This window comes from Agelaius tricolor, unplaced genomic scaffold, assembly GCF_023055355.1.
Source record: "Agelaius tricolor isolate 1412-34295 unplaced genomic scaffold, bAgeTri1.0.p SCAF_1, whole genome shotgun sequence".
Classification (NCBI taxonomy): Eukaryota; Metazoa; Chordata; class Aves; order Passeriformes; family Icteridae; genus Agelaius; species Agelaius tricolor.
Genome location: NW_027269261.1, coordinates 97,296,628 through 97,318,690, shown reverse-complemented (window position 1 = coordinate 97,318,690; position 22,063 = coordinate 97,296,628). Strand labels below are relative to the sequence as shown.

The window sequence follows — 22,063 nt, the reverse complement described above, 5'->3', positions numbered from 1 at the left end:
TGTGGAGGGATATGGAGATTACCAGCATATAAATTTCTATCCACTAATTTCAAGCCAGTTGATTTACAGTGACAGTGTGGGGGAAGTTAGATGAAGGTCCAAATACTCATTTCTGCATTTCCATTTTAATTAAGTAGGAAAGTGATGCTGCTTCTTACGTGTAGACATAATTTCTCAGTTGTTCATTTTGGTAGAGGTAGAGTTATGAGGAGTTCACAAATATTTTTAAATATTTGCTTTTTAGATACCGAAAGATGATCAGTCTTGTTGTCTGAGGACTACTTACAGATGTGGTATTAGCACCATACTTTAACATTATTGTTTTGTAGATGTACAGCAGACAGGATTAAGGCATCACTTGATTTGGATATAAAACTGGGAGTCATTCATCCCTGGATACTAAGAATTAAATGACAGCAGGAGCTTGAAGAGGGAATTGTTTCCTTGATGGCACCTTTATCAGTTATCAGTGCCATCAAAAAACCTTACTGAAGTAAAGGAAGACACCCTGTGATGCTCCACCCTTGTCTGCCAAGCCAGTCATGACACTGTTAAAAGTGTTGGTTTGGTCAAGCATGGCTTCCTCTTGATGAAGCCATGCTGATTTCTTCCATTAACATTCTTGTCCTTTATGTGCCTGGAATTGGTTTCCAGGTTAGTTGTTCCATTACCTTCCTAGGTATTGAGGTGAGACTGAGCAACCAGTTATTCCCTGGGTCTTGCTTCTTGCCCCTGAAAAAAGGACTGGCAGAAGAGCATAAGAGTGGAAGGTTAAAAGGACTGCATTGGAAAATAAAACAATGAAAGATTATTGTATCCCAGTTACCTGTCATCTACAGGATTGCAAAAAATTGTAGTGTCCATACTGGATCTGAGTAATGAGTGTGTCCTTGCTCCTGTGCTGAAAATACATGCTTAATAGGTGAAAATACTTGTAAGAGGTTGCAAGGTTAATTCTTTATTTGCCTCCTTAATTTGGCCAAAGTATCTAATATCTGCTGATCGAGGGGTAATTTAATTTAGGTTTTGTGGCTCTTTTCATAACAAGGACTCAAGTTCTTTAGGTAAAAAATTCCAAGTCATGCTGATCATGTGGAGGATGTAAAAGAATCAACTCCCTGGAAGCTTGTTCTGGCTTCAGTTTCTTTCAGTAATATTTGCAAACAAACTGTTTTCAATTATCTCAGAATAATTGAAGGCAGTGGACATTGCTTACTTTCAGTAGGTCTCCAACATGAGAAGAACCCTGAAGGGTAATGTAGTGGCCATTAGTGACAGCTGTGAAAAATGGCTATGTAAGACCTGCATATCAAAGATGTGTTGATGTTCTGCAGTTTGCAAGGACAGTATTTCAGAAGAATGTACTAGCAGCATAAAAATGATTTTGAATGAGAGGCTGTTAATACAAGACCTGAAGAAAATATATCTAGAAATTGCTATAACCATGTACTTCATTCACTAAACCCACATATATTACTAAGACAATCTTGGATGTCATAAAAAATAGTAGCCCCAGTAACCTTGAAGGCTCCACTTGAAAATAAATGCACAAAATTGTGTACCTGTTCCTTCTAGTTGTCTTTTTCATACCAGATTCTTAATGCTATTTTTAGTTTACTTAATTCTGCTTAGTCTCCTATTTTTAATGTTGTCTTATTCCAAATGGCATAACATGGAATAGGTTATCTAGTACTGGTGTCAATACTTAAAAATAATTGCTGTGGGATTCAAGGAGACTAGTAATAGAAACTGAGAGGAATGTTAGTGCAGCAAGACTCCCAAGCATTTGTCATGCTACCTTGCAAGTCTACTAAATGTGGTGTTTTTAGATAGAACACAACACTAAATTAAACAGTAAGTTTAAGAAATGTCACTGCCTCGTTATGCAGGTTTTTTTCCTATTGCACACTTCTGTGCTCACTGAGTGCAGTACTTAACATCTTGAAAGGCCACTCTCTACATAAAGCTTAGTCATGAATGACTCCTATTGGAGCAAAACTGCTAAAAAGAAATTAAACATCACATTTGTCTTTATGATTTGTAGTAAAATTTTCTAGTGACTCCAGTGTGGCTTCATTTTTGTTCTTGTCCAGAGTTTCAATACCTTGTTTATGCCAGAATTATATAGGCTGAAAGAGACCTTGAGGTTCTCTCCTCAGCCCAGAAACATGGCATGATCTCTGCTAGAGAGCACTGAAGTAAGCCATTGCTTTTTGTTATATCTACCTCAGGTGGACCACAGTGCAGAATCCATGGGACTGAATAAAGAACAAGACTCTCAAAAGCAGCGTGGTAGTGAGGGTCATTTAGGTATTCTTAAAAGTAATTGTGTGTGTGCAAGTTTCTTGTTCTACCTCATCCCACTGGTGCCTTACCTAGTTTATGCCTAAGTGCAGGTGATTTAGAGAAGTCCCTGTCTGTGAATCATGGCAGACCTTAAGCACCAAACGTCTTCTGAATTTGCACAGGAGCCATCCTATGTGCCATGAAGCATCTTAAACAGAAATAAAGGCATACGAAATTACAGAATTGATTGAAATCTCAGACAGGAGGATAGGAAATTCCAGGAAATGGTGCTTGTTATGGTGAGAGAATGGAGGAACAAAATAATCTTGCAGGTATAGTTAAAGAGGAAGATCTTATGTTCCAGATAGCTGCTGAATATTGCTTTGTATGTCTGCTGTTATACAGATGAATTATTGGTAAATGTTAGATGACTAATGTGTTTTTTCATTTTTCAGACTGAAGGTTAGAATGTTGGTGAAAACTGTACAGCTGCAAAGATGTTGAATAGTGCTTTAAGGAGAAAATCTTCACCAAGGAAACAAATGCAGAATTAATGGCTAGAAATATTTGATATACTGATAACCTTGAAAATAATTTTTGCAGCTTTTCTTAAAGTAATTAACTATGAAGTAACTTTAAAATCTAGTAGTTTACATACTGGTAAGGGGAGCAAAATGGGACAGAAACTTTTAAATGAAGAAATATAGTTACGATATTGAAAAAGGGCATTTTAAGAGATCATATTTTTTTTAGAAATCCATATTTTTATACCTTGTATCTTCATTGCCTTTTTTATTTAGAGAGTGATGAAACAGAAATATGCACTTAATATGTACTGAAAACATTTATTTGACAAAGCAGAGGACCTAAGCAGATTATTCCTCCCATATTTTTAAAATTTTAGTTTAGAAATTGAGATTAAATTGCCACAGTAGTAAGTACCAAATAAAAGAAAGTGCTATTTGAACTCTTTCTCTTTAGTTGTTATTAATGTATGCACAAGTGTTTGACTTCTGTGAAAAGTTTGCATTCAAAACTAACTTGTCAAGCTTTAAATTATTTCAAACTTGTGGTTTTAGGTAGTTATCAGAAATCTAATACAGTGTAATGAAGATTTGCACATTTAATATAATTCTAATGGTTTTTCTTTTCTGTTGAAAGAAATCATTCTATATTCGTAATTTTAAAGCTATTTAAACAAAAGGGAAAAAAGCCAGTTTCATGAAATAAAGGAGCATGTAAGAGATGCTTCTTTTTACAGCTTCTGTGACCTATAGTGTTTCTTACAGAGATGGAGAAAACTCAAATGTTCAAGGTTTTATGGCACATTCTGTTCTGAAGTACTGACTGTTAATTCTGGTTAGTGTTTATAATAATAATTTTATTGGTTCATGGCATATTTGCTGAGATATGGTCAGTTGTAGAAAACTTCATTTTGAATTGTCACTTTTAAAAAATCCTTGATATGCTGTCATGGTTTACTTTCAAAAATGATACATTTTTGTGTTTGGAATCGGAGTGCTATGCTCCGGATTGTAAACACGGTGTTGAAAGTTACAATACACAATAGAATCAGGGAATTGGTGGACTGTTTTTCCATCAGGCTGTTTCCCAAACAGCTGGATCTTGAGAAAGATATGTAAGGTCAAACAAAGGATTTTTGGCAAAGGGAGCAAGGGGTCTGAGAGATTAGCAGGGGTCAGACCATGTGTATCTGTTTGCGGTACGTGCAAGAATGGAGTTTGGTTAATTGGGGCTCTTTGCTGAAGGTTTTCAGTGGGGAGTTGCTCATGCAAGAGGAGCACCTGTAGTGTAACAGGCTTCTGTTCACTTGGGCTGCCTTTGAATACTCCTGAGTTTCCTCACTGCTCTTTACAAACACCAGGCTCCTTACTCTTTATCCCCCTTTGGCAGGAGAGGAAGAAAGTAAAGGAGTACCTAAACCAGATCTTTATACAATTGTGTTGAATTTAAAAGTATGAAAATACTAGGATTCAATGACTTCTGCAACCTCAGGAGCCTCAGTGACCACGTTATGTATGTGATAAAGGTGTGAGTGAAGCAGGTTCTGTCAGTGTCTGCCCAGTGCCCAGCCTGACAGTGCCGTGCCACTGTTACTGGGTAATCTCTTCTGGTTAAAGGCTGAACTCATTGATCAACCAGTCCACTTCAGGATTTTGTGATAAGTATGGAGAAAGGCACATTAAATGCACATGAAGAAATGCATTTGTCATGTCACTACTATTAACCAGTTCATCTTCATTTTAGAAACTGACATTTTGATGGATGCAGGGGATCAGCCTGATACTGGTGTAAGAACTATAAACAGATTTATGATGTAATTTTCATAATCAAATTTCACATCAATACCATCATACATTTTGAAGTCTTTGGGCAAGAGAAGACTAGGAATTCCCTTTTCAGAAGGAAAAGAATGCTGTTATTAGCATTCAGGTTTATAAAAGGTCATGAACTCAGGTTGTGTGCATCAGTGCTCAGCATATCAAAATTCTGAATGTTCTGCAGATGTTCTTTGCAGAAAGGCGAATTGATGTCATTAGTGTGCTTCTAGTTTGTAAATTTAAGCTTTTAAAAACTTCATTTTTTTACTCTTTATGCTGCAGAACCGTATAGTTTGGTTGCTGAAATGAGTTGATAAATTATAGACAGCTTTTTGCCTATTTCATGATATGCAGTGGTTCAGTTTAAGACTTCAATTTATTTTAAACTGTCCTCAAACTTAAATTTATTTAAAAATTTAGTACATACCAGTGAACAATATTTTTTTACAGTCATGTGCCATGTCCCTTTTGACCATAACTGCCACATACTTCATTACAAATCAAATTCATTATGATAAACAAATATGGAAAAGAACTTTTACTTCTGACACTGAAGCAGCGTCTTTAATGAAAATTTTTTGAGCACTGAATCTTTTCCGACATGTTATTTGTGTTTATTTTTTTTCCCTTACAAGCCGCAGAAGAAAGAGGATCAGCAATCAGAAGCTAAAGCAAGTCCAAAAAAATCATCAGAACCCACTATTGACCTCTTAGGACTTGGTAAGCAATACATAATTGCTTGGTTTTAAATCAAACATAGATATGTAATTTTATATTTTAATAGATATACTTTTATTTTTTCTGTGATTACTGAAAGATTAATATGAAAACCATAAGAATGCATGCATGAATTTAAAACTGTGATGGAAAATGCTATTGACATGTGGGTATATCAGTACTTATGTTTTGCTAAGGAGAGTAATGAGATCCTGTGGGAAGAGGAAATAATCAAAGTGATCTTCAAAGGCCTTGTGGATTGCAGTATTTCATTGTTTATGGTACAAGTGTACTTTTTAATGAAAATGCTGAGGTCATCTGAATCATGTATCTGTAAAAGAGATTATATCATGCATTTCCTATATTAGTTAAAAGAATGGTAAACTGTCAGACTGCAGCTGACTAATACCTTGTAAAATTTAATATAGTCGTCATTTCGGTGTTCTGTACTGACTGCAACTATCATTCATTTTTATCTAATCCACCTTTTTACTTTCTGACTGGCAGGTAACTATGGGTTTGTCCTGTAAATAAAGCAGTTTCTAGTAAAATAGTTTAATTGACACTGTCTGCCTATACTCTTGTGTATAGGCCATTCTCATAAAATACGTCTTTCATTTATCTAGTGTTGCTCTAAATGTGTTTTTTCCATTTGATTGAATCTTAAAATGTAAATGGAAAAATAAAATATTGCAGTATTTTTGTTTCCTTTTGAAATTCTGTGTTAGGAAAATCTTCTATAAGTTGAATGTGAATAAGATATCAACGGATAACAAGTGAATAGATATTAAGAGTAGTCACTTTCTATACATGTAATGGTTACTCTTAATTTTCTACATGATTTCTACATTATATTGGAGGAGGCTAATAAGTCTCTTAAATGCAATTCTAAAAACTTCACTTTGTAGAAGAGTGTTTTGGGGTTTTTTAGTTTCAAGGTATGAATAATGTGACAAAACAGTAAATGTTTTCTCTGTTTTAAAATTCACATTCACATCAGTGGTTTTTTCCCTCTGATGTAGAGCTAACTGCAAAGTACTATTTTTGCATGGGTTATGTGTATGTTGTCCATATCTCATTTCAAGTAATTGCTACTATAGGCGTGCAAATCTTAATTAACACCGTAGAATGAATGTAGAATGAGCCTGTTTAAAAAAAATAATTTAGATCTGATGGAAAGCTGATTCTCCTTTATTTTCCTTTAGCAGACCAACAACCTAATTAAAACCTAAAATTTAATCAATATGTGGTTTTGAGATTACTAGGCTTCTGTATTCTGTTGGTCATGATTTGAAAAGTATCTTGGTAATGCTGTTTTATGATACAATAATGAACTCAGATTACATTGGCTAACTTGAGATGTAATGTGCAATGAAAATAGTATTATAATTGGTGCTCAACAGCTCTGCTTCTTCAGTGAGATATAAAAAGGGCAAAGTTTATAATATGTATGTTAAAATCCCATAATTTTAGAGGAGGGAATGCTTAAAGATCTTTTAAATAACAAATTGAAAAGCAGTGTAATAAGCCAGTAGCACTTGGAATCCACTGAGCTGCAAATGAGATATTTGTTAATGAGAGCAGACCTGCATATTTCATTTGAAGAGTTCTCTTTTAATTAGCACCTGCAATAGAAGACTTCAGCTAGTATTAAAAGAGAGGTCACATCAACCCGGTATATCATAGAACCATAGAGTAGTCCAGGTTGGAAGGGACTTCAAATGACCTTCTGGTCCAAGGAGTCCATGGGAAGGGGAGTGTAGAGATTATCTAGCATCCTATCTATCTAAGCATCCTGTCTGGGCACACAGCCTGCAAACTTCCAGTATGGGAGCTCTGCCACATGTGGAGTTGTTCCAGTAATTGATCTCACAGTAAAAATTTCTTTCTTATGGTGACAAACTTGTACCTGCTGCCCCCTGTCTTCCCAGTGTGGCGCCGTGTGTTGTGCAGAGAGAGGCTGTGTCCTCTTCCTAGCTGCCCTTTAAGTACTGGCATGCTGGGATGAAGTCTTCCTGAGCCTTCCCTTCTCCAGGGAGAAAAGACTGACCTGCTTCAGTCTTTCCTCATAGAGCAGGTCCTGCAGCCCTTTGGCCATCTTCATGCCTCTCCTTTGGACCTTCTGCAGTCTGTGTCTGTCCTGAATTGTGGGAGCCAGAACTGGACACAGACTCCAGGTGAAGCCTGGGAAGTGCTGAGTCGAGTGGGATGATCACATCTTTGCCTCAGCAAGTAACACCCCTGTGGATACATCCCAGAATTTCACTCACCTCTTTTGCTGCAGTGATGCGCTGCTGATTAAAATGTTTGATGTGTAATATTAAAATTGATATGATTACTTAGCTCATTCTTACTGAGCAGACATTTTTCTAATGAGGATTCATTCTCTTAGGACTTCATTTCTGCAAGTGGAGAATAGCACTAGCTTTTAGTAAGGCAGCTCAAAATCACTTGTGATAGCAGGTTAAGTAATTTTAATGGATCAGAATTCATGCTAGAATAATTTTGGCTTTCAGAACAGCCCAGCTTCTTGGCAAAGTATTTTCTTGAGTAACCCTCACTGCTAGCTTTGGATATGGTGTTAGTCTCTTGGTCATTGTTGTTTTTGTCTCAGTTGGTTTTGCAGTAGTGACTTCATCAGAAGGTAAACTTCCTTAGATAGGACTTTCCCTATGAGAATTATAGCTGGAAATATAGTTGTCTAAAAGGAAACGCACTTTTCTTTACAAACTGCAAAATTTTCAAGAAAATATGGCTTGGGGAATTGTACCTTTAAATCTTGTAATAGGAGAAGAGGCATAATATCCTCAGTGACCCTACTATGACTTTTGTGATTGTTCTGAGCCCTTTTAAATAGATCTGTGTGCTTCCTTTGATTTCCTCATCAGGGGGTTGTTATTGAGATGCTGTTTAGGTACTTACTTTTTGATAATGCAACAACATTCATGGGTTTTGGCTTTCTGATTCAGAATAGATTTTAGTTCAGAACTCCTCATACAGAAAGGTGGGGAAATGGACATGAACAAGCTAAATATTGTCATGCTCTCTACAGGCAGCAGTGTCAGTGTTCTTGCTGTGCAACCCCAGATTCCTTCCCTCTCTTCCCAAGCAGTGGGAAATAACAGCCTGTTTCTGTAGGCCAAGCCTGAAGCTGCTTTTTTAGTCATCTCTACAATTATTTGGATGTTACCCATGCTGGAAGAATGCCCTGTTGAAAATGTGGAGATCTAAAATTGACACTAAAATCAATAATACAGGATGTTATAAAATGAATTTTTAATATGATAATTATAGGAAACACTCTTTGGTTTGAAAGTCACAATGTGTAAACCACAGTTCTTCAGCACTTACATGATGGGTGGTGCTGTATTTTCATCTCCCTAGTGTTAATCTTGTGCTCTGTGCTCTTTTTTGTTTTTTGGTTTTTTTTACTTACAAAGTAGATGCCTCCACTTATGCCAAGTTGATGTAAATTATTTCTTAATATTTTGTAGAAAATGGTATGATAGTTATGTACAAATGTCCATGAAATATTGGAATGTTACACAGGCCATTTGTGATCATTGGGTTTGCCAAGATATGCCACTTAGAAATTACTTTGACATAGAAAGGAGAAAAAGGAAAAAATAGTGGTTTTAAATTATATTACCTTACAGAATTACCAGAAAGAAGAAAAGTGCTTTTTACATATCTGCATAATTTACCATGTTTGGATGTGCCCTTCAAAAAATAAACAATTTCATATTCTGGATTAACCACTGTAGTTACAACGAATAACTAGAAGGAAACAGATTTATTATGGTATTTACTGAATTTGATGTGTGGAGCATTCATCTGGCATGATTGGAGGTAAAATATGATATACTAAAAGCTGCTTATCTGCTTCTGCATGGGGAATATTTTCTGAAGGAGTTCTCAGAAGTTTTGAGAGGTTAATAGTGATATGAAACGTAGCTGAATGTAGCATAACTGAGAATGTACTTCTGTCAGGACTGTTGGGTAAGTACCAAAAGCAGCATGGTTGGTCCTAAGTCAGAAAGTTGCATTTAAGAAATATTGAAGATAGATTTTTAAATATATAAATATCATATATGCACATATAGATCATAGACTCCTAGAATAGTTTGGGTTGGAAGGGACCTTTAAAGGTCATCTAGTCCAACCCCCCTGCCATAAGTAGGGACATCTTCAACTAGATGAGGTTACTCAGAGCCCTGTTCAACCTGGCCTTGAATGTTTGCAGGGAAGGGGCAGCTACCACCTCTCAGGGCAAGCTTTCATGATCCTCATTGTGAAAAATTTCTTTCTTATATCTAGTCTGAATGTATTCTGTTTAGTTTAGAATCATTCCCCCTTGTTGTATCACTACAGACCCTAATAAAAAGTCTGTCCCCATCTTTCCTGTAGGTCTTTAGGTACTGGAAGGCTGCAATAAGGTCTCCCTGGAGCCTTCTCTTATCCAGGCTGAACAGCCCCAACTATCTCAGATTTTCCTTACAGGAGAAATTCCTCTGATCACCCTCATGGCCTTTCTCTGGACCTGCTGCAACAGGTCCATGTCTTTCCTGTCCTGGGACCCCTGAGCTGGATGCAGCATTCCAGGTGGGGTCTCACCAGAGTGGAGAAGTAGAATCCCTTCCCTCAACCTGCTGTCCATGCTGCTTTGGATGCAGCCTGGAATAGAGTTGAGTTTCTGGGCTGCAAGTGCACATTGCCTGCTCATGTCCAGATTTTCATCCTCCAGGATCCATAGGTCCTGCTCTGCAGTGCTGTTCTCAATCCATTTATCCTCAAGCCTGTATTTATAGCATGGATTGCCCAGACCTGGTGCAGGACCTTGCATTTGGCCTGGTTGAACCCCATGAGGTTTGCATGGCCCCACTTCTTGACCTTGTAAATATGTTAACATGTATAATATTGCTGCAATGTTCAGATTATGCTTAGGTAAGCAATATATCTACCCAAAAGGAAAACATTTACAACCACTTGAGGCATTACTACCTTTCTGGCTTTCCACATTTTATTTTCAAATGTACTATATAGAAATTGCTTCCCTGTGAATGCTTTTTCCTTTCTGCAAAGGTTTTAGCAGTAAATAAAATTTTACTTATGCATTAAATAATTCTGCAATAATTTCGGCCAGACAGACCTTATTTGAATCTTTGCCCCAGATTTTCATTGGAACTATTGACCTATTTCTCTCAGTTCTGCCTTTCTAGTAATTTAGTGTAAAAAATAATCATATGCATATTCTCTTTATTGAAAGTCTTGGTGTGGCTGTCATAAATGATTGTATATATAAAAATACATGGCTGCTTAGTAACAAAGTTCTTGTAAATAGTTTGGCCCATAAAAAATGAGCTTCAGAAACCTAGAGTTTAAGACCAGATCTGCTTTTTTGCTGTTCCCTCTCCTGCTGTCCCTTTGAAGCCCTTCTGCTGGTCTTTCTCACTATTGGTGCAGATGTATATGAAATCTATGATGCATATGAATAACAGAAGGCAGCACTGAATCAGAAATTATCATGTCGGGGATTAATCAAATCTGTACAGAAAAAGAACTGTAAAGGTAAACTTCACTGGAACCCTTCACTGTATTGTTGAGTACGTCCTGGTAAACAGTTCCTGTTTCTGCTATCAAACTGAAACTAGATTTCCTAATCTGAAGTCAGAAGCATCATCTGCTGTTACATTGTGGCAGACTCCAGTCATATATTATGTGTAATATTGTCATAAACTGTAAGAACAGAGGTTTTGGAGCCACACCTAAGAGCAAGGGTGAGGAAAAGCATCTGTAGACTCTTCACATTCCCTTCTCTGACTGAGCATGGAAGCCCTGCTTTGCATCTGTTCTCATTGCAGTGGTTTTTGCTACATCTAACATTTCATTCCTAGCTATGGATGTGTTCTCCAGAAAAGTGATGGAAGTACTGTTTCTCAAAAGCTAATTGCTTCAAAGTAATCCTGTGATGGCTGAAGTTATAAATGTCTCAAAATACTCAGACAGCCCATGTAACTTAATCTGATGTTTACCTGTTCCCTGGAAAGGCTGCAGCTGTGTTTCCTTCTGTCATATACACACCACCTCTTCTAATCAGGTTTTAATGATAGGTGGCACAAGTTGTAGGAATAGTGATATATTTAGAGTAAATTAAATCTGAGGACTCTGCTGAGGTATCTTTTTTATATTACAGAAATATTTTAAAATGAGAAGGGGAAGGAGGAAATACATCCTAATCCATGACCCAGTGTGTTAAAGTTAAGACTATCCATAATCTCTGTATAATAGTGTGAATTATTTTGTTGAAAAACAAGCCTGTATGTGCCTGCATCTAAATATATTTAAATGGAAACACCAATATTGCTACAAGTAATAAACTGGAGTGAAAACACTGTTAGGTTTTCTTCTATATTCTGAAATTTATTTCTTTCAGTAGGGAACAGGGAAGGTTTTTGGAGTCTGTTTTATTACCTTTTGAGAAATCAGTAAAACAGGATCATCTATTAATACTATTCGTACTAGCTTAAAACAGTGTTGTAAACAGTAATTCAAAATGTCTGGTTTCTGCATCAGTGGAGACAGAGGTATTTATTCAGTAAGAAATGAAAGGCGTGTGTGTTGCCAAATAGCATTCTCACAGAACAAATCCAGCAAAAATCTGAATTTTCATAATATTAATTTATAAGAAGCATATTAAATACTTGAAAAATACTATATTTTTGCAAATGAGTTCTGTCATGACTGTTCTAAATATGTGAAGTGCTTGTTTCAGTAAATTATTGCATTTAAATTTTCAGTCTTCTATGTTAAACACCTTTACATTCAGGAAATCTAAACTACTTTGTAATGTGACAAGAAAGATTTTTTTTTAAATACATGTGCCTTACTGAGAAAATGAGAACATTAAATTATTAATTCCTGACAGTTGTTTTGCTTGAAAATTATGCACAGTTCATTCCTAAATTTATCTGAAACAGTGAACCTTTGGGGAGATGTTTTTGGAACTGCCAGTCTGCAGAATGACCTCAAAAGAAGCTTATGCTTAAATGACCAGTACATTTATATGCACACATCTCAAAGCACTAATGTGCATCAAATGGTGCAGCAGATTATGTGTATGGTCATTTTGCTGTCCACTGGCTTCCATTCATCAGAAATAAGGGTAAGAGGCAACCTCTGCATTAAGGTGTAAGTAGCTCTATCATAATCATGGCTGAGTTTGTAACTTTGCTTTTCAGAATCAGTGCAATGGCAGTCCCCCAGCAAAGTCAAATCACAGAAGAGTAATAAAACTGACTGAGGTGGCTACTTCACATTCCTCAAGCTGCTCACTTTTTACTCAGTATAGAAGATCTACTAGTGTTAACTCATTCCCATGGCCACTTTGCCTTCATGGAAGGCAGACAGAAATGAGAAGCCATCTGTCATAGTTTTCCCCAGCTGGCAGCTAAGCCCCACACAGCCATTTGCTCACTCCCCTCATGGGATGGGGAAGAGAATCTAGAGGGTAAAAGTGAGAATACTTGTTGGTTGAGATAAAAATAGTTTAACAGATAAAGGAAAAGCTGTGCATGTAAGCAAAGCAAAACTTGGAATTCATCCACCACTTTCCATGGGCAGGCAGGTGTTCAGACATCCCCAGGAAACTGGGGCTCCATCATGTGTAACAGTGACTTGGGAAGACAAATGCCATCACTCCAAAGGTCTTCCTCCTCCTCCTCCTCCTCCTCCTCCTCCTCCTCCTCCTCCTCCTCCTCCTCTTCCTCCTCCTTCCCACTGCTTTATTTACTGAGCATGGCACCATGTGTTTGGTATGGAATATCCCTTTGGTAGTTGGTGTCACTGTCCTGGCTGTGTCCCCTCACAACTCCTTGTGCACCCCCTGCCTCCTCACTGGTGGGGTGGGGTAGGGAGCAGGAAAGTCTTTGACACTGTGCAAGTGCTGCTTGGCAATAATGAAAACATCCCTGTGTTATCAACCCTGTTTCCAGCACAAGTCCAAATCAGAGCCCCATACTGGCTAATGAGAGAAACATTGACACTATCCCAGCCAAAACCAGCTCAGCATCTGTGGGTAATGATCTTCTGAGTGGATTGTTTCAGAATGCAGTCTTATGATGTTAGTGTAGTGTTTTTAGTGTAGCGTACTTTAGGGTTTTTGGAATACTAACCCTCCTGTGATGTGTAAACAGCTGTGCCAGTCATGGCAGTGTTTCTTTTGCAAAGAAAGTTTTGACTTAATTCAGCTAGTTTGTTCTACCAGAGAAGTCTAACTTCTGCACTGAGATTGGTTAATTTTAGACTTAACTTCTTCTATTGCCTATATAAGCTTTCTTAAACTTGCTGTTAGGACTACCCAGTCATTATAAAGTTCAGCAGAATCTAGAGTCACCTTTGTATTTGTTGAGCTCTATGTAATGGCAAGCCACTTCTTATATGCTTTGGTAAAAATTTATTAGCCAATTCTCATGCCTTTTTCTTGAGCAGCTTGAAATCAAAAGAGGATGTTTGCTCTGTTCCTTAAAAACACTTTTGTGATATTTTTGTCCCTGTATCTTTTAAAGTACTTTATTGCAAATTCTCTTTAAGGCATGATTCTTTTCATGCATCCACTTTCACCTAGATCAGTAAATGTGTTCATGTGTTAAAGTGGCTTACAGACACCAAGGCTAAGAGTGAGAACCATAGGTTCTTATGGGTTATTAGTTCAGTGTGCCTGGCAGGTGTGCTCATATGGAGCTATAGAATAAAGTCTGTGCAAAGGACTTTTGAAAAAGGGTGGACCTTTTCCCTAGTACAAAGTTTATTTATGTACTATTAAGTAAATTAATGTATCAAGAATAACTTCATGGATTCTAAAATGTAAATTTTAATTCCGGAGCACAGATGAGTATATTTTGTCCGATACTTGGCTACCAAATTTGGACCTTCTCAGTAAGACATCTATTTAAATTCTTACTACAAATGTTTGTCTACAGAGACTCCTGAAAAATAAGTACTGTGTACTTCTAAGTTGGTGTGGTTATCCTAAGGGAAGTTTAAGTAGGTTTTTTGTCATTGGTTGTTTTTTGTTTGGTTTTTTCCTCAAGGACAGTAATGTGCCATTTTCTTTGGGAAAGAGGTCTTTACAAAATCTGAACAATATTGCAGTCTGAAAAATATCTCAGAAATTGAGCACATCTTTGATAGGGGCAGGACAGGAGGGAATAAACAGTTTTAATTACTCTCATGGTGTTAAGATACTCATAGTTTTCACTTTAAGAGTGATTCTGTTGCTTTTTTAGATGGTCCAGCTGAAGCATCTGTAACAAATGGAGGCACTGCTGCTGTCACAGCACTGAATGATGACCTGGATATCTTTGGCCCCATGATCTCTAATCCTTTACCAGCAGCTGCAGTACCTCCTGCTCAGGTAAAATTTATTAAGTGGTATTTAGCTATATGTATGTGTAAATATCTGCATGCACATGTGGATTTTCCTTCAGGAAATTGTTCATTCACACAGAAGGAGTGCACAATTCTCTACACATCTTAAGCACCTCATGACTAGAGATGCTTAAACTGTAATACTGGTATTTTTCTCAACTCTTCAAGCTTCTGGACTGCTTGGATATAGAAGTACATGGTGTGGTTTTTCTTTCTGGTTATCCAGCCAAACTGGATTCTGTCTTACCCTGGTGATGGTAGTAATGTTTTCTTTTCTCTTATATTCTTTTTTTGTTCTTGTTCTTTTTTTTTTTGTAGGTATTGCTGAATATAACTTTATGTTCTCAGGTTATTTGGCATCAAGTAATCCTTTTTAAGACCTCTTATTGTTTTGTGATGCCGATATTTCGGAAAGGCTGCAGCAGATGCTTCTCTCTTAGACATGCTAAAAATTTGGGGTCTGAGTTTCATACTCAAAATCAAGAACAGATATCAAGAAAAATTTATCTTGCTACCTGGGCTGATCTGTCTTTTGTATCGTCTTGGAGCTTGTACTTGAGAGTAGCATAACTCCTATGCCTGGCCTGCTCCTCCTACTCCTACTTTTGGAGTAGTGCTGGGTTAGCTTCTCCATCTGGGGCATTTTACTAAGGTCATTTAGAAGCTTATTTTTGTGTAGGGCTTTCTGTGTCACTCTGCTGAACCAGAAAGAATTGTGTGTATTCTTGAATTTATGATTTTGGGACATGTGATCTGTACTCTTTTCATCCTTTAGAGTTTTCATAGTATGCAGAGTGGAAGGGATAATGATGAAAAGGAGTTCTGAGTGCCTTAAAGCAGATACATGTTATTCAACACATTTTGTTATCCTTTACTCTCCCTTTCCCTGCTTGCTGCTGAGGGCTGACTGTGCAACATGCTAGTGAGGGTTTCAGAGACTGAAACCACATTTCTTTCTTGCTACAGATAGAACAAGCTTCCCACCACGTGTTAAGCTACCCATAAACAGTGAGGGAAATAACATGTACATTTGCATTTCAATTTGGATGTGGTAGCCAAAATTGCAAAGGAAATTGTTGGTGTAGATGTTCTTATCTCTTGTGGAAGTCTCTGGTCAAAGTACCAGGAACAACAGTATTTGAGTGCTTGTTGTCTGGTATTCTAATGCTTTATGTCAAAATTGATCCCTGTAGAGCTAGATGTGAAAAGCAGTAACCCCTTTCTAGCTTCCCTTAGTTTTTAATTTATTACATTTGAGTGTAGATTGAGTAAATTCAAATCTAGAATTTTGAATTTTTCACTTGGCCTCAAAATGAAGGGGCCAAGGGTAGTATTGTACATAATGGGTAGCACTGAATTCAGGTTTTCCCCCTTTCCGGTCATTCTGAAGCTGGAAATGATGACTGCTGTATGTAGTTACTGTGTGCCCAGGAGAAAAGAGCAACCTAAGAAAGAAGAGAAAAGCCTTCTTTTGTTTCTATTCCTTGGACATGTGATGTGATCTGTTGGTTAAAGAACTAATATAAAGAAGAATGAAAGAATGTGATCTGTTGGTTAAAGAACTATTATAAAGAAGAATACAGGAAATCCAAAAGAAGGCTAAATATTTAAGAGTGAAAAAAAGCAAAGTGAAGGGTGATATTCTAGGTGATGATGACTAGTGATGGGTTAAATAATAGAGTAGCTACTAAAGCATACTGAATTGTATGTGTATATAACATTTTAAATTCATTTCTGTGATAAAGATTTGGTCACTGGACCTTTTGTGAGAGGAATATTTTGACATGGTGTTCATCTTTGTGCTAGTTTCTAGACTAAGTATGGTACTACTAAATTGATTAAAAAGTGGTAAAAAGGACAATACTATCTCAATATCTGGTGAGTATCACCTTCTTTATATACTAGAAAGCATTAATATATTCACTTGCTGTGAACAAGCCTGTCCAGATTTGTAGTGGCATTTTTCTTTACTCTGAGGGCTGTAATCAGGAGTAACAAACAGAACTTTCAGCAAGCATTTTTTTATCAAGCACACAATCCTTATGGTGTATTGCAGGATTTAATTCTTGGTTATCTTCCATTTTTAATCAGTATCTCAAAGAGAATGTAATGTAATCAGATAATCTACAGATAAGAGACAGGAGCACAGGTTGGTAGCAGAAGACAGGTTTCTGATGGTGATTACGTGGGTTGCTTGCTAAAGTGGGACAAAGAGAATATTATTATTATTATTATCCTCATTTTTTATTATCTTGAATATTATTATCCTGTTTTTCTTTGGGATTATCAAGACCTTGGATGCATTCTGTTTCAAGGCAGTGGTGTCTAGTCTGGGAACTGAGACTGGGGAGAAGTTGCCTCTCATTTGGCAGTGCTATAAGTATTTTGTAAGAGCTTTCACCTTGCAACATAGAAAAAAGTTGTATGGGATTCAGAGAAGAGTTAGGAGAATACAGGTGCCTTATTGTGGGAGGGTTTAAGGACTTGGTCTATTTAAATTTCTTGAAGTAAATAAGAGGTGTGATTATAATGTGAAATTATTTTGTGTGAGGCTGTAATTGGTGAAGTGGGCATGAACTCAGATCAGCAGTTGAGAAACCCTAACATTCAGTTCCTGTGCTTGAAATTGGAAAATTTAAAGTAGAAGTCCATGGTCAAACCCTAACTTGAATTTGTTTGAACATCTATTAACAGAATGTATTGAAATTTTAAAAAATTAAGTAGAAGAAGGGGATAAAATGTGGAATAGCATGGCTTGCTTTCTCACTGAGATATTTACCATTATGTTCTGCACTGTAGGTGTGTCTGAGGTGCTGCAGTGGGATTTGAGAGCTTTTCTTCTGAAAAAGAAGGGAATTTACTGGTGCTCCTCAAACTGATCTGTATGACCCTTGAGTTTTCACAAGATTGCTTTTCTTCTCCATTTTAACCTGAAAGGCAGCATTTGATGCTAAATGCACTCTGGTTTATGGCACTGTGGAGTACAGAAATGTCTGTTTGAATGTTTTATTATGAGACTGAAGCATCATAATGTCTGCAAAACTTAGGATTTATGTCCATTGTCATAGCCAAGACATGTTTTTCAAGTGAAAACAAAAGCATTTGTTTCTCCTTTTTCAAATGTGACTTGAGCATTGATGATCATGAGTACTTTGACTCTGCTTTCAGATATGTGTCTTTATCACAGTTTTCAAAAATATTTAAATGTTTCTTCCCACTATTCTGTATAGCTCTATGCTATTGTGCAAACTGTTGAATTTGTAAAGGACTAGTAAAGAACAATATGTAACAGAGTAATTTGGTTTTTTATAGAATTTTGCCTATTAGCAAACTCAGGGGGGTTTAAGAAGAGTTACCTTAAGCAGCTTCTACAGTAGAACTAGATAAAAGGCATGTGCTATAAATTACGTATTATTCATGGGCACAGAAAGGATAGAAGAACATTTCATATGTTTAATGATGTTTTTTTCATGTGAAGTGGGCATAGCTAAATTATAGGTATTAGAATAGGGTTTGTTGCCAAATATTGTATAGGAACTGAGCAAAGGTCTATCATTTTTACCTATACTTTAAACAGTTTCCTAAATTGTTTTAGCCGGATGTTAATTTCAAATTTTGTGTAGTATGTCTTCCAGCAAAAGTGTGAACTTCATTCTTTAGTGAAATTTATAGGGAGGAAGAGAAGGGGAGAACTGTGAGGTATTAAGTTTGGAAATATTCATTCAGTGAAATATTTAATATATGTCTTTCTCCAGGCAGGATACTCAAATTTAGTCAACCTAAACTTTCTTGGATTTTGTGTGTCTATGTGGGCCTGATTTGAATTGTACTATATTGGGAGCTGAGAATCAGTTCAGTGGCTACAAAAGTGTATTTTCATAGAGATGGTGTGTGCTTTTCATGATTCATATCTAAAAAACTTCGGTGGCGTATTATAGATAAAGAGATGTTCATAAATACTCATTTTTCCCCGAGGTCCCATGTGTGTCTAGCATGGTTCCATAGATTGGCAAACAAGCTTCAACTTACTAATGAATTGTGGTGATGTTAATGTGTCAAAGTCCTCATATTTTATGTAAAAATGTGTTGTTTCAGAAATTTGCTTTATCATGAGTGTTATTTAAGCAGGGCAAGACTGGAGAGCTATGTAGTCCTATTCCAGTACAATCAGTTGAAATGCTTGTAGCTTCTGCTTATGTTTGCTTTACCCCTATCTATATTTTCTGGTATCCATGGCTTCAGATGGAGTTAGAGCAATTCCAAACATGACTACAGGCTGGGCAATAAGTTGAGAGCAGGCCTGCACAGAGGGATTTGGGGGGCTGGTGGGTGCAGATCTGAGTGAGATCTGGCAGTGTGCCCTTTCAGCTTGGAAACCCAACAGTATCCTGGGCTGCATCAGAAGAAGTGTGTGACCAGCAGGTGCAGGGAGGTGATTCCCAACTCTGCTACACTCTCATGAGAGCCCTGCCTGCAGTCTGGGGCTCCCAACATAGGAAGGTCCCAACAAGGACCTGTTGGAGCAGAGGGGGCCACAAAGATGCTCAGAGGGATAGAACACTGGTCCTCTGAAGTGAGGCTGAGACAGTTGGGGTTGTTCAATCTGGAGAAGAGAGAAGGCTCTGGAGACACCTTATAGTGACCTTTCAGTATTTGAAGGTGGACAACAGGAAAGATGGGAGGGATCTTTCTTAGGGAGTCTAGTGACAGGACAAGGGAAAATGTCTTCCAACTGAACAAGGGTAGGTTTAGATTAAATATTAGGAATAAGTTCTTTACTGTTAGGGTGGTGAGACTCTGAAACAGGTTGCCCAGAGAAGTTGTGGATGCCCCCCCATCCTTGGCAGTGTTCAAGGCCAGATTGGACAGGACTCTGAGTAACCTGACCTGGTGAAAGGTGACATGCCCATGTGAAGGGGTTGGAACTTGATGGTTTTTAAGATCCCTTCCAGCCCAAACCATTTATGAATCCATTATACTCTCTTTGGTGCTTTAAAGGCCTTAGGTGGAGCACAGTGAAAAAGCAGACATCATACTCCAGAACCAGAAGGAGTCAGCTGAACAGGGTCTAGAGGAACAAAAATTTATTTTGAGTTCTAGAGAGGGGAAATCTGAAGAAGGAGTTGGAAATGGGACTGCAGGAAAGATAAATGTTTTCAAGGCTAAACAAGGATGATTGCAAAGGAAACATTGGTTGTTGTGAGTACTGGACATGCAGCAAAGAATAAAGTTGAATTTTAAATCTTATTGTAAGGTTAATTATATTCTTGGATATGATCTGAGAAAGTGATATAAATCTTAATATTTTTTCAGATATTGCTGATAATTCCTAAATGCAAGAGAACAGATGAGATTTCTTAGTGTTTTTCTTTGTGAACTGAATATAGTTGAGTGCTCATTTCCTCATTAGTTATTAACAGGAAATAACAGTTGATTATTTTTAATGGAACTGGGTAGATTTCTAAAAACAAAATATGCAAAATCAAAACAGGAAGAGTTGAAATAAACATCAAGTCCATTTACAGTGCAAAGAGAAAGAGGGTAAGAATTGTATATAGAATTTAAGACCTTAATAATGTACTTAGTACCTTGGTTACTTAAGAATAATTGTGTGCTAGGCTGTATTTTCCCTATGCAAATAGCTCTTCCAGTCTGCAAGGAGAAATTGAAAATGTTGTGTGGGGCTATTATTTATCACCATACAAATGGAAAACAGTGGAGGCCTGGCTTTTCTACAGGCCATCTCTGCTTTCCTAGATACCAGCCAGAGCAAGAGACATGCAGATAGCAGGAAAGTGCACATGTACTTTTTTCTCTCCTGCAGGCCTTCTCTCAACTCCATGTGTCCCATTGTCCCACTTCCCTCTTTCATTTCCTCTGTTGCCACCTCTCTTTCAGTTTGTAGGAAAAATTCTGTTGCACTGATGTCATGAAACTGCTTATCAGTACGATTCTTAAGCACCTGATGAGCATTTAGGTTTAGCATAATGACTCACTAAGAGCACTGTGTGTAGGAAAATGATTATATGAATGCCAGGTGTGTTTTTATAGAGGTCTTGGGTAGCATGACAATGTTAGAGGTACAAAAATCATGTCAGTGTTGGTTGTTTTTTAACTTGGATGCCACCTGCTGTTTTCTTGCCATGTATTTTGCATTACCTTCCATTTATTCAGCTGATGAACACTTCAGGGAGTGCTCGTCCGGTGCTTTGGCTCCTTTGAGGATCTTCCAAAACCAAACCGAATGAAGAGACGTTAAATGAACATTTAATCTTAGGCTGTAAACATAACATAATCAGACCTCCAAGCTTCCAGCTCTGCCTTCTAGAGAAAAGTAAATCGCTTCCTTGCTGCCTGCAGGCAGCAGAGGGGAAGCTCTCTCTGTTCACCCACTTGCAGTGCTCCTGTGTGCTCCTCCCTGCAGCCTGGCTGTGGCACAGGGGCTGTCCTAGCAGACACCACAGGAGATCCATGCCAGCAGGGAACCATTCAGTAATGGGCCTTCCTGGGTGTATGCACAGGAAACCAATACTGCTCTTCAGGATGGGCTTTTACCTGAATGTGTTGTTAAATCTGATTCTGGTATTTTTGAAGACTGGTTATGTCACACAGATAAAGAATTGTCTCAAATAGGGCTTCCTACTACCCACTTAAATAAAAATTAATTTGCTTCGCAATCAGAAATTATTGTGAGAAGGAAGAGGAAGAAGGTTTTTTTAGTATGTACAGAAAAAAATGGAAAAATTAATTGTAGAGTGGCCAGAGAGGTTTCATAGGTATTTTTCTGTTTGCTTTCCCTCTGCAGTGCTTTCAGCCCACTCTTGGTTGCCCACTAAGTCCTATTGACTTTGGCCCAAATTGGCTGTAGTATAAATGCAGCTTTTTCACTTTTCCAAAAAGTTCCCTTTTTTTTTTTGTTGTTTTTTTTCCTCTTCTCTTTCTACAGCAGTTTTGGAAAATTTTCACCATCAACTGTATGAATCTGCAGTTCTTTCTTTTGCTGGTTTCTTGCAAATTTAGCTGGTAACAGAATTGTTCTGTGTTGTTGGTTGGTTTTTTTTCCCCTAATCTATGGCACCATCTTACGCTAGAGATTTTAGCACTTCAGAAGTCATACACCTAATGTGTTTTTTGAAGCTGCATATTGAATATTTGTGTTGTGGTGTTTGTAACAAATCCAGTGTGACCATAGTGGACTTTTCAGGGCTTAGTCAGCAGCACACCAGCAAAAGCAGCAGATCAGAGATAGTTGCTTTAAGGAAGATTGTAAGGGTGTTCCATATCTGTGTATT

General features: G+C 37.5%; 1 protein-coding gene across 4 annotated transcripts in view; it reads left to right on the top strand.

Moving 5' to 3' along the window:
• SMAP1 (small ArfGAP 1) overlaps positions 1-22,063 on the top strand; it is a 93,246-nt gene that overhangs the window by 65,730 nt on the left and 5,453 nt on the right. For 2 of the 4 annotated variants that reach the window (XM_071445113.1, XM_071445098.1), the window contains 2 exons: positions 5,270-5,348; positions 14,630-14,757. In XM_071445113.1, coding sequence (XP_071301214.1) covers positions 5,270-5,348; positions 14,630-14,757 — 207 coding nt within the window. Of the gene's footprint in view, positions 1-5,263; positions 5,349-14,629; positions 14,758-22,063 lie in introns of all 4 variants that reach the window. The other 2 variants (XM_071445106.1, XM_071445090.1) reach the window with 1 other exon arrangement.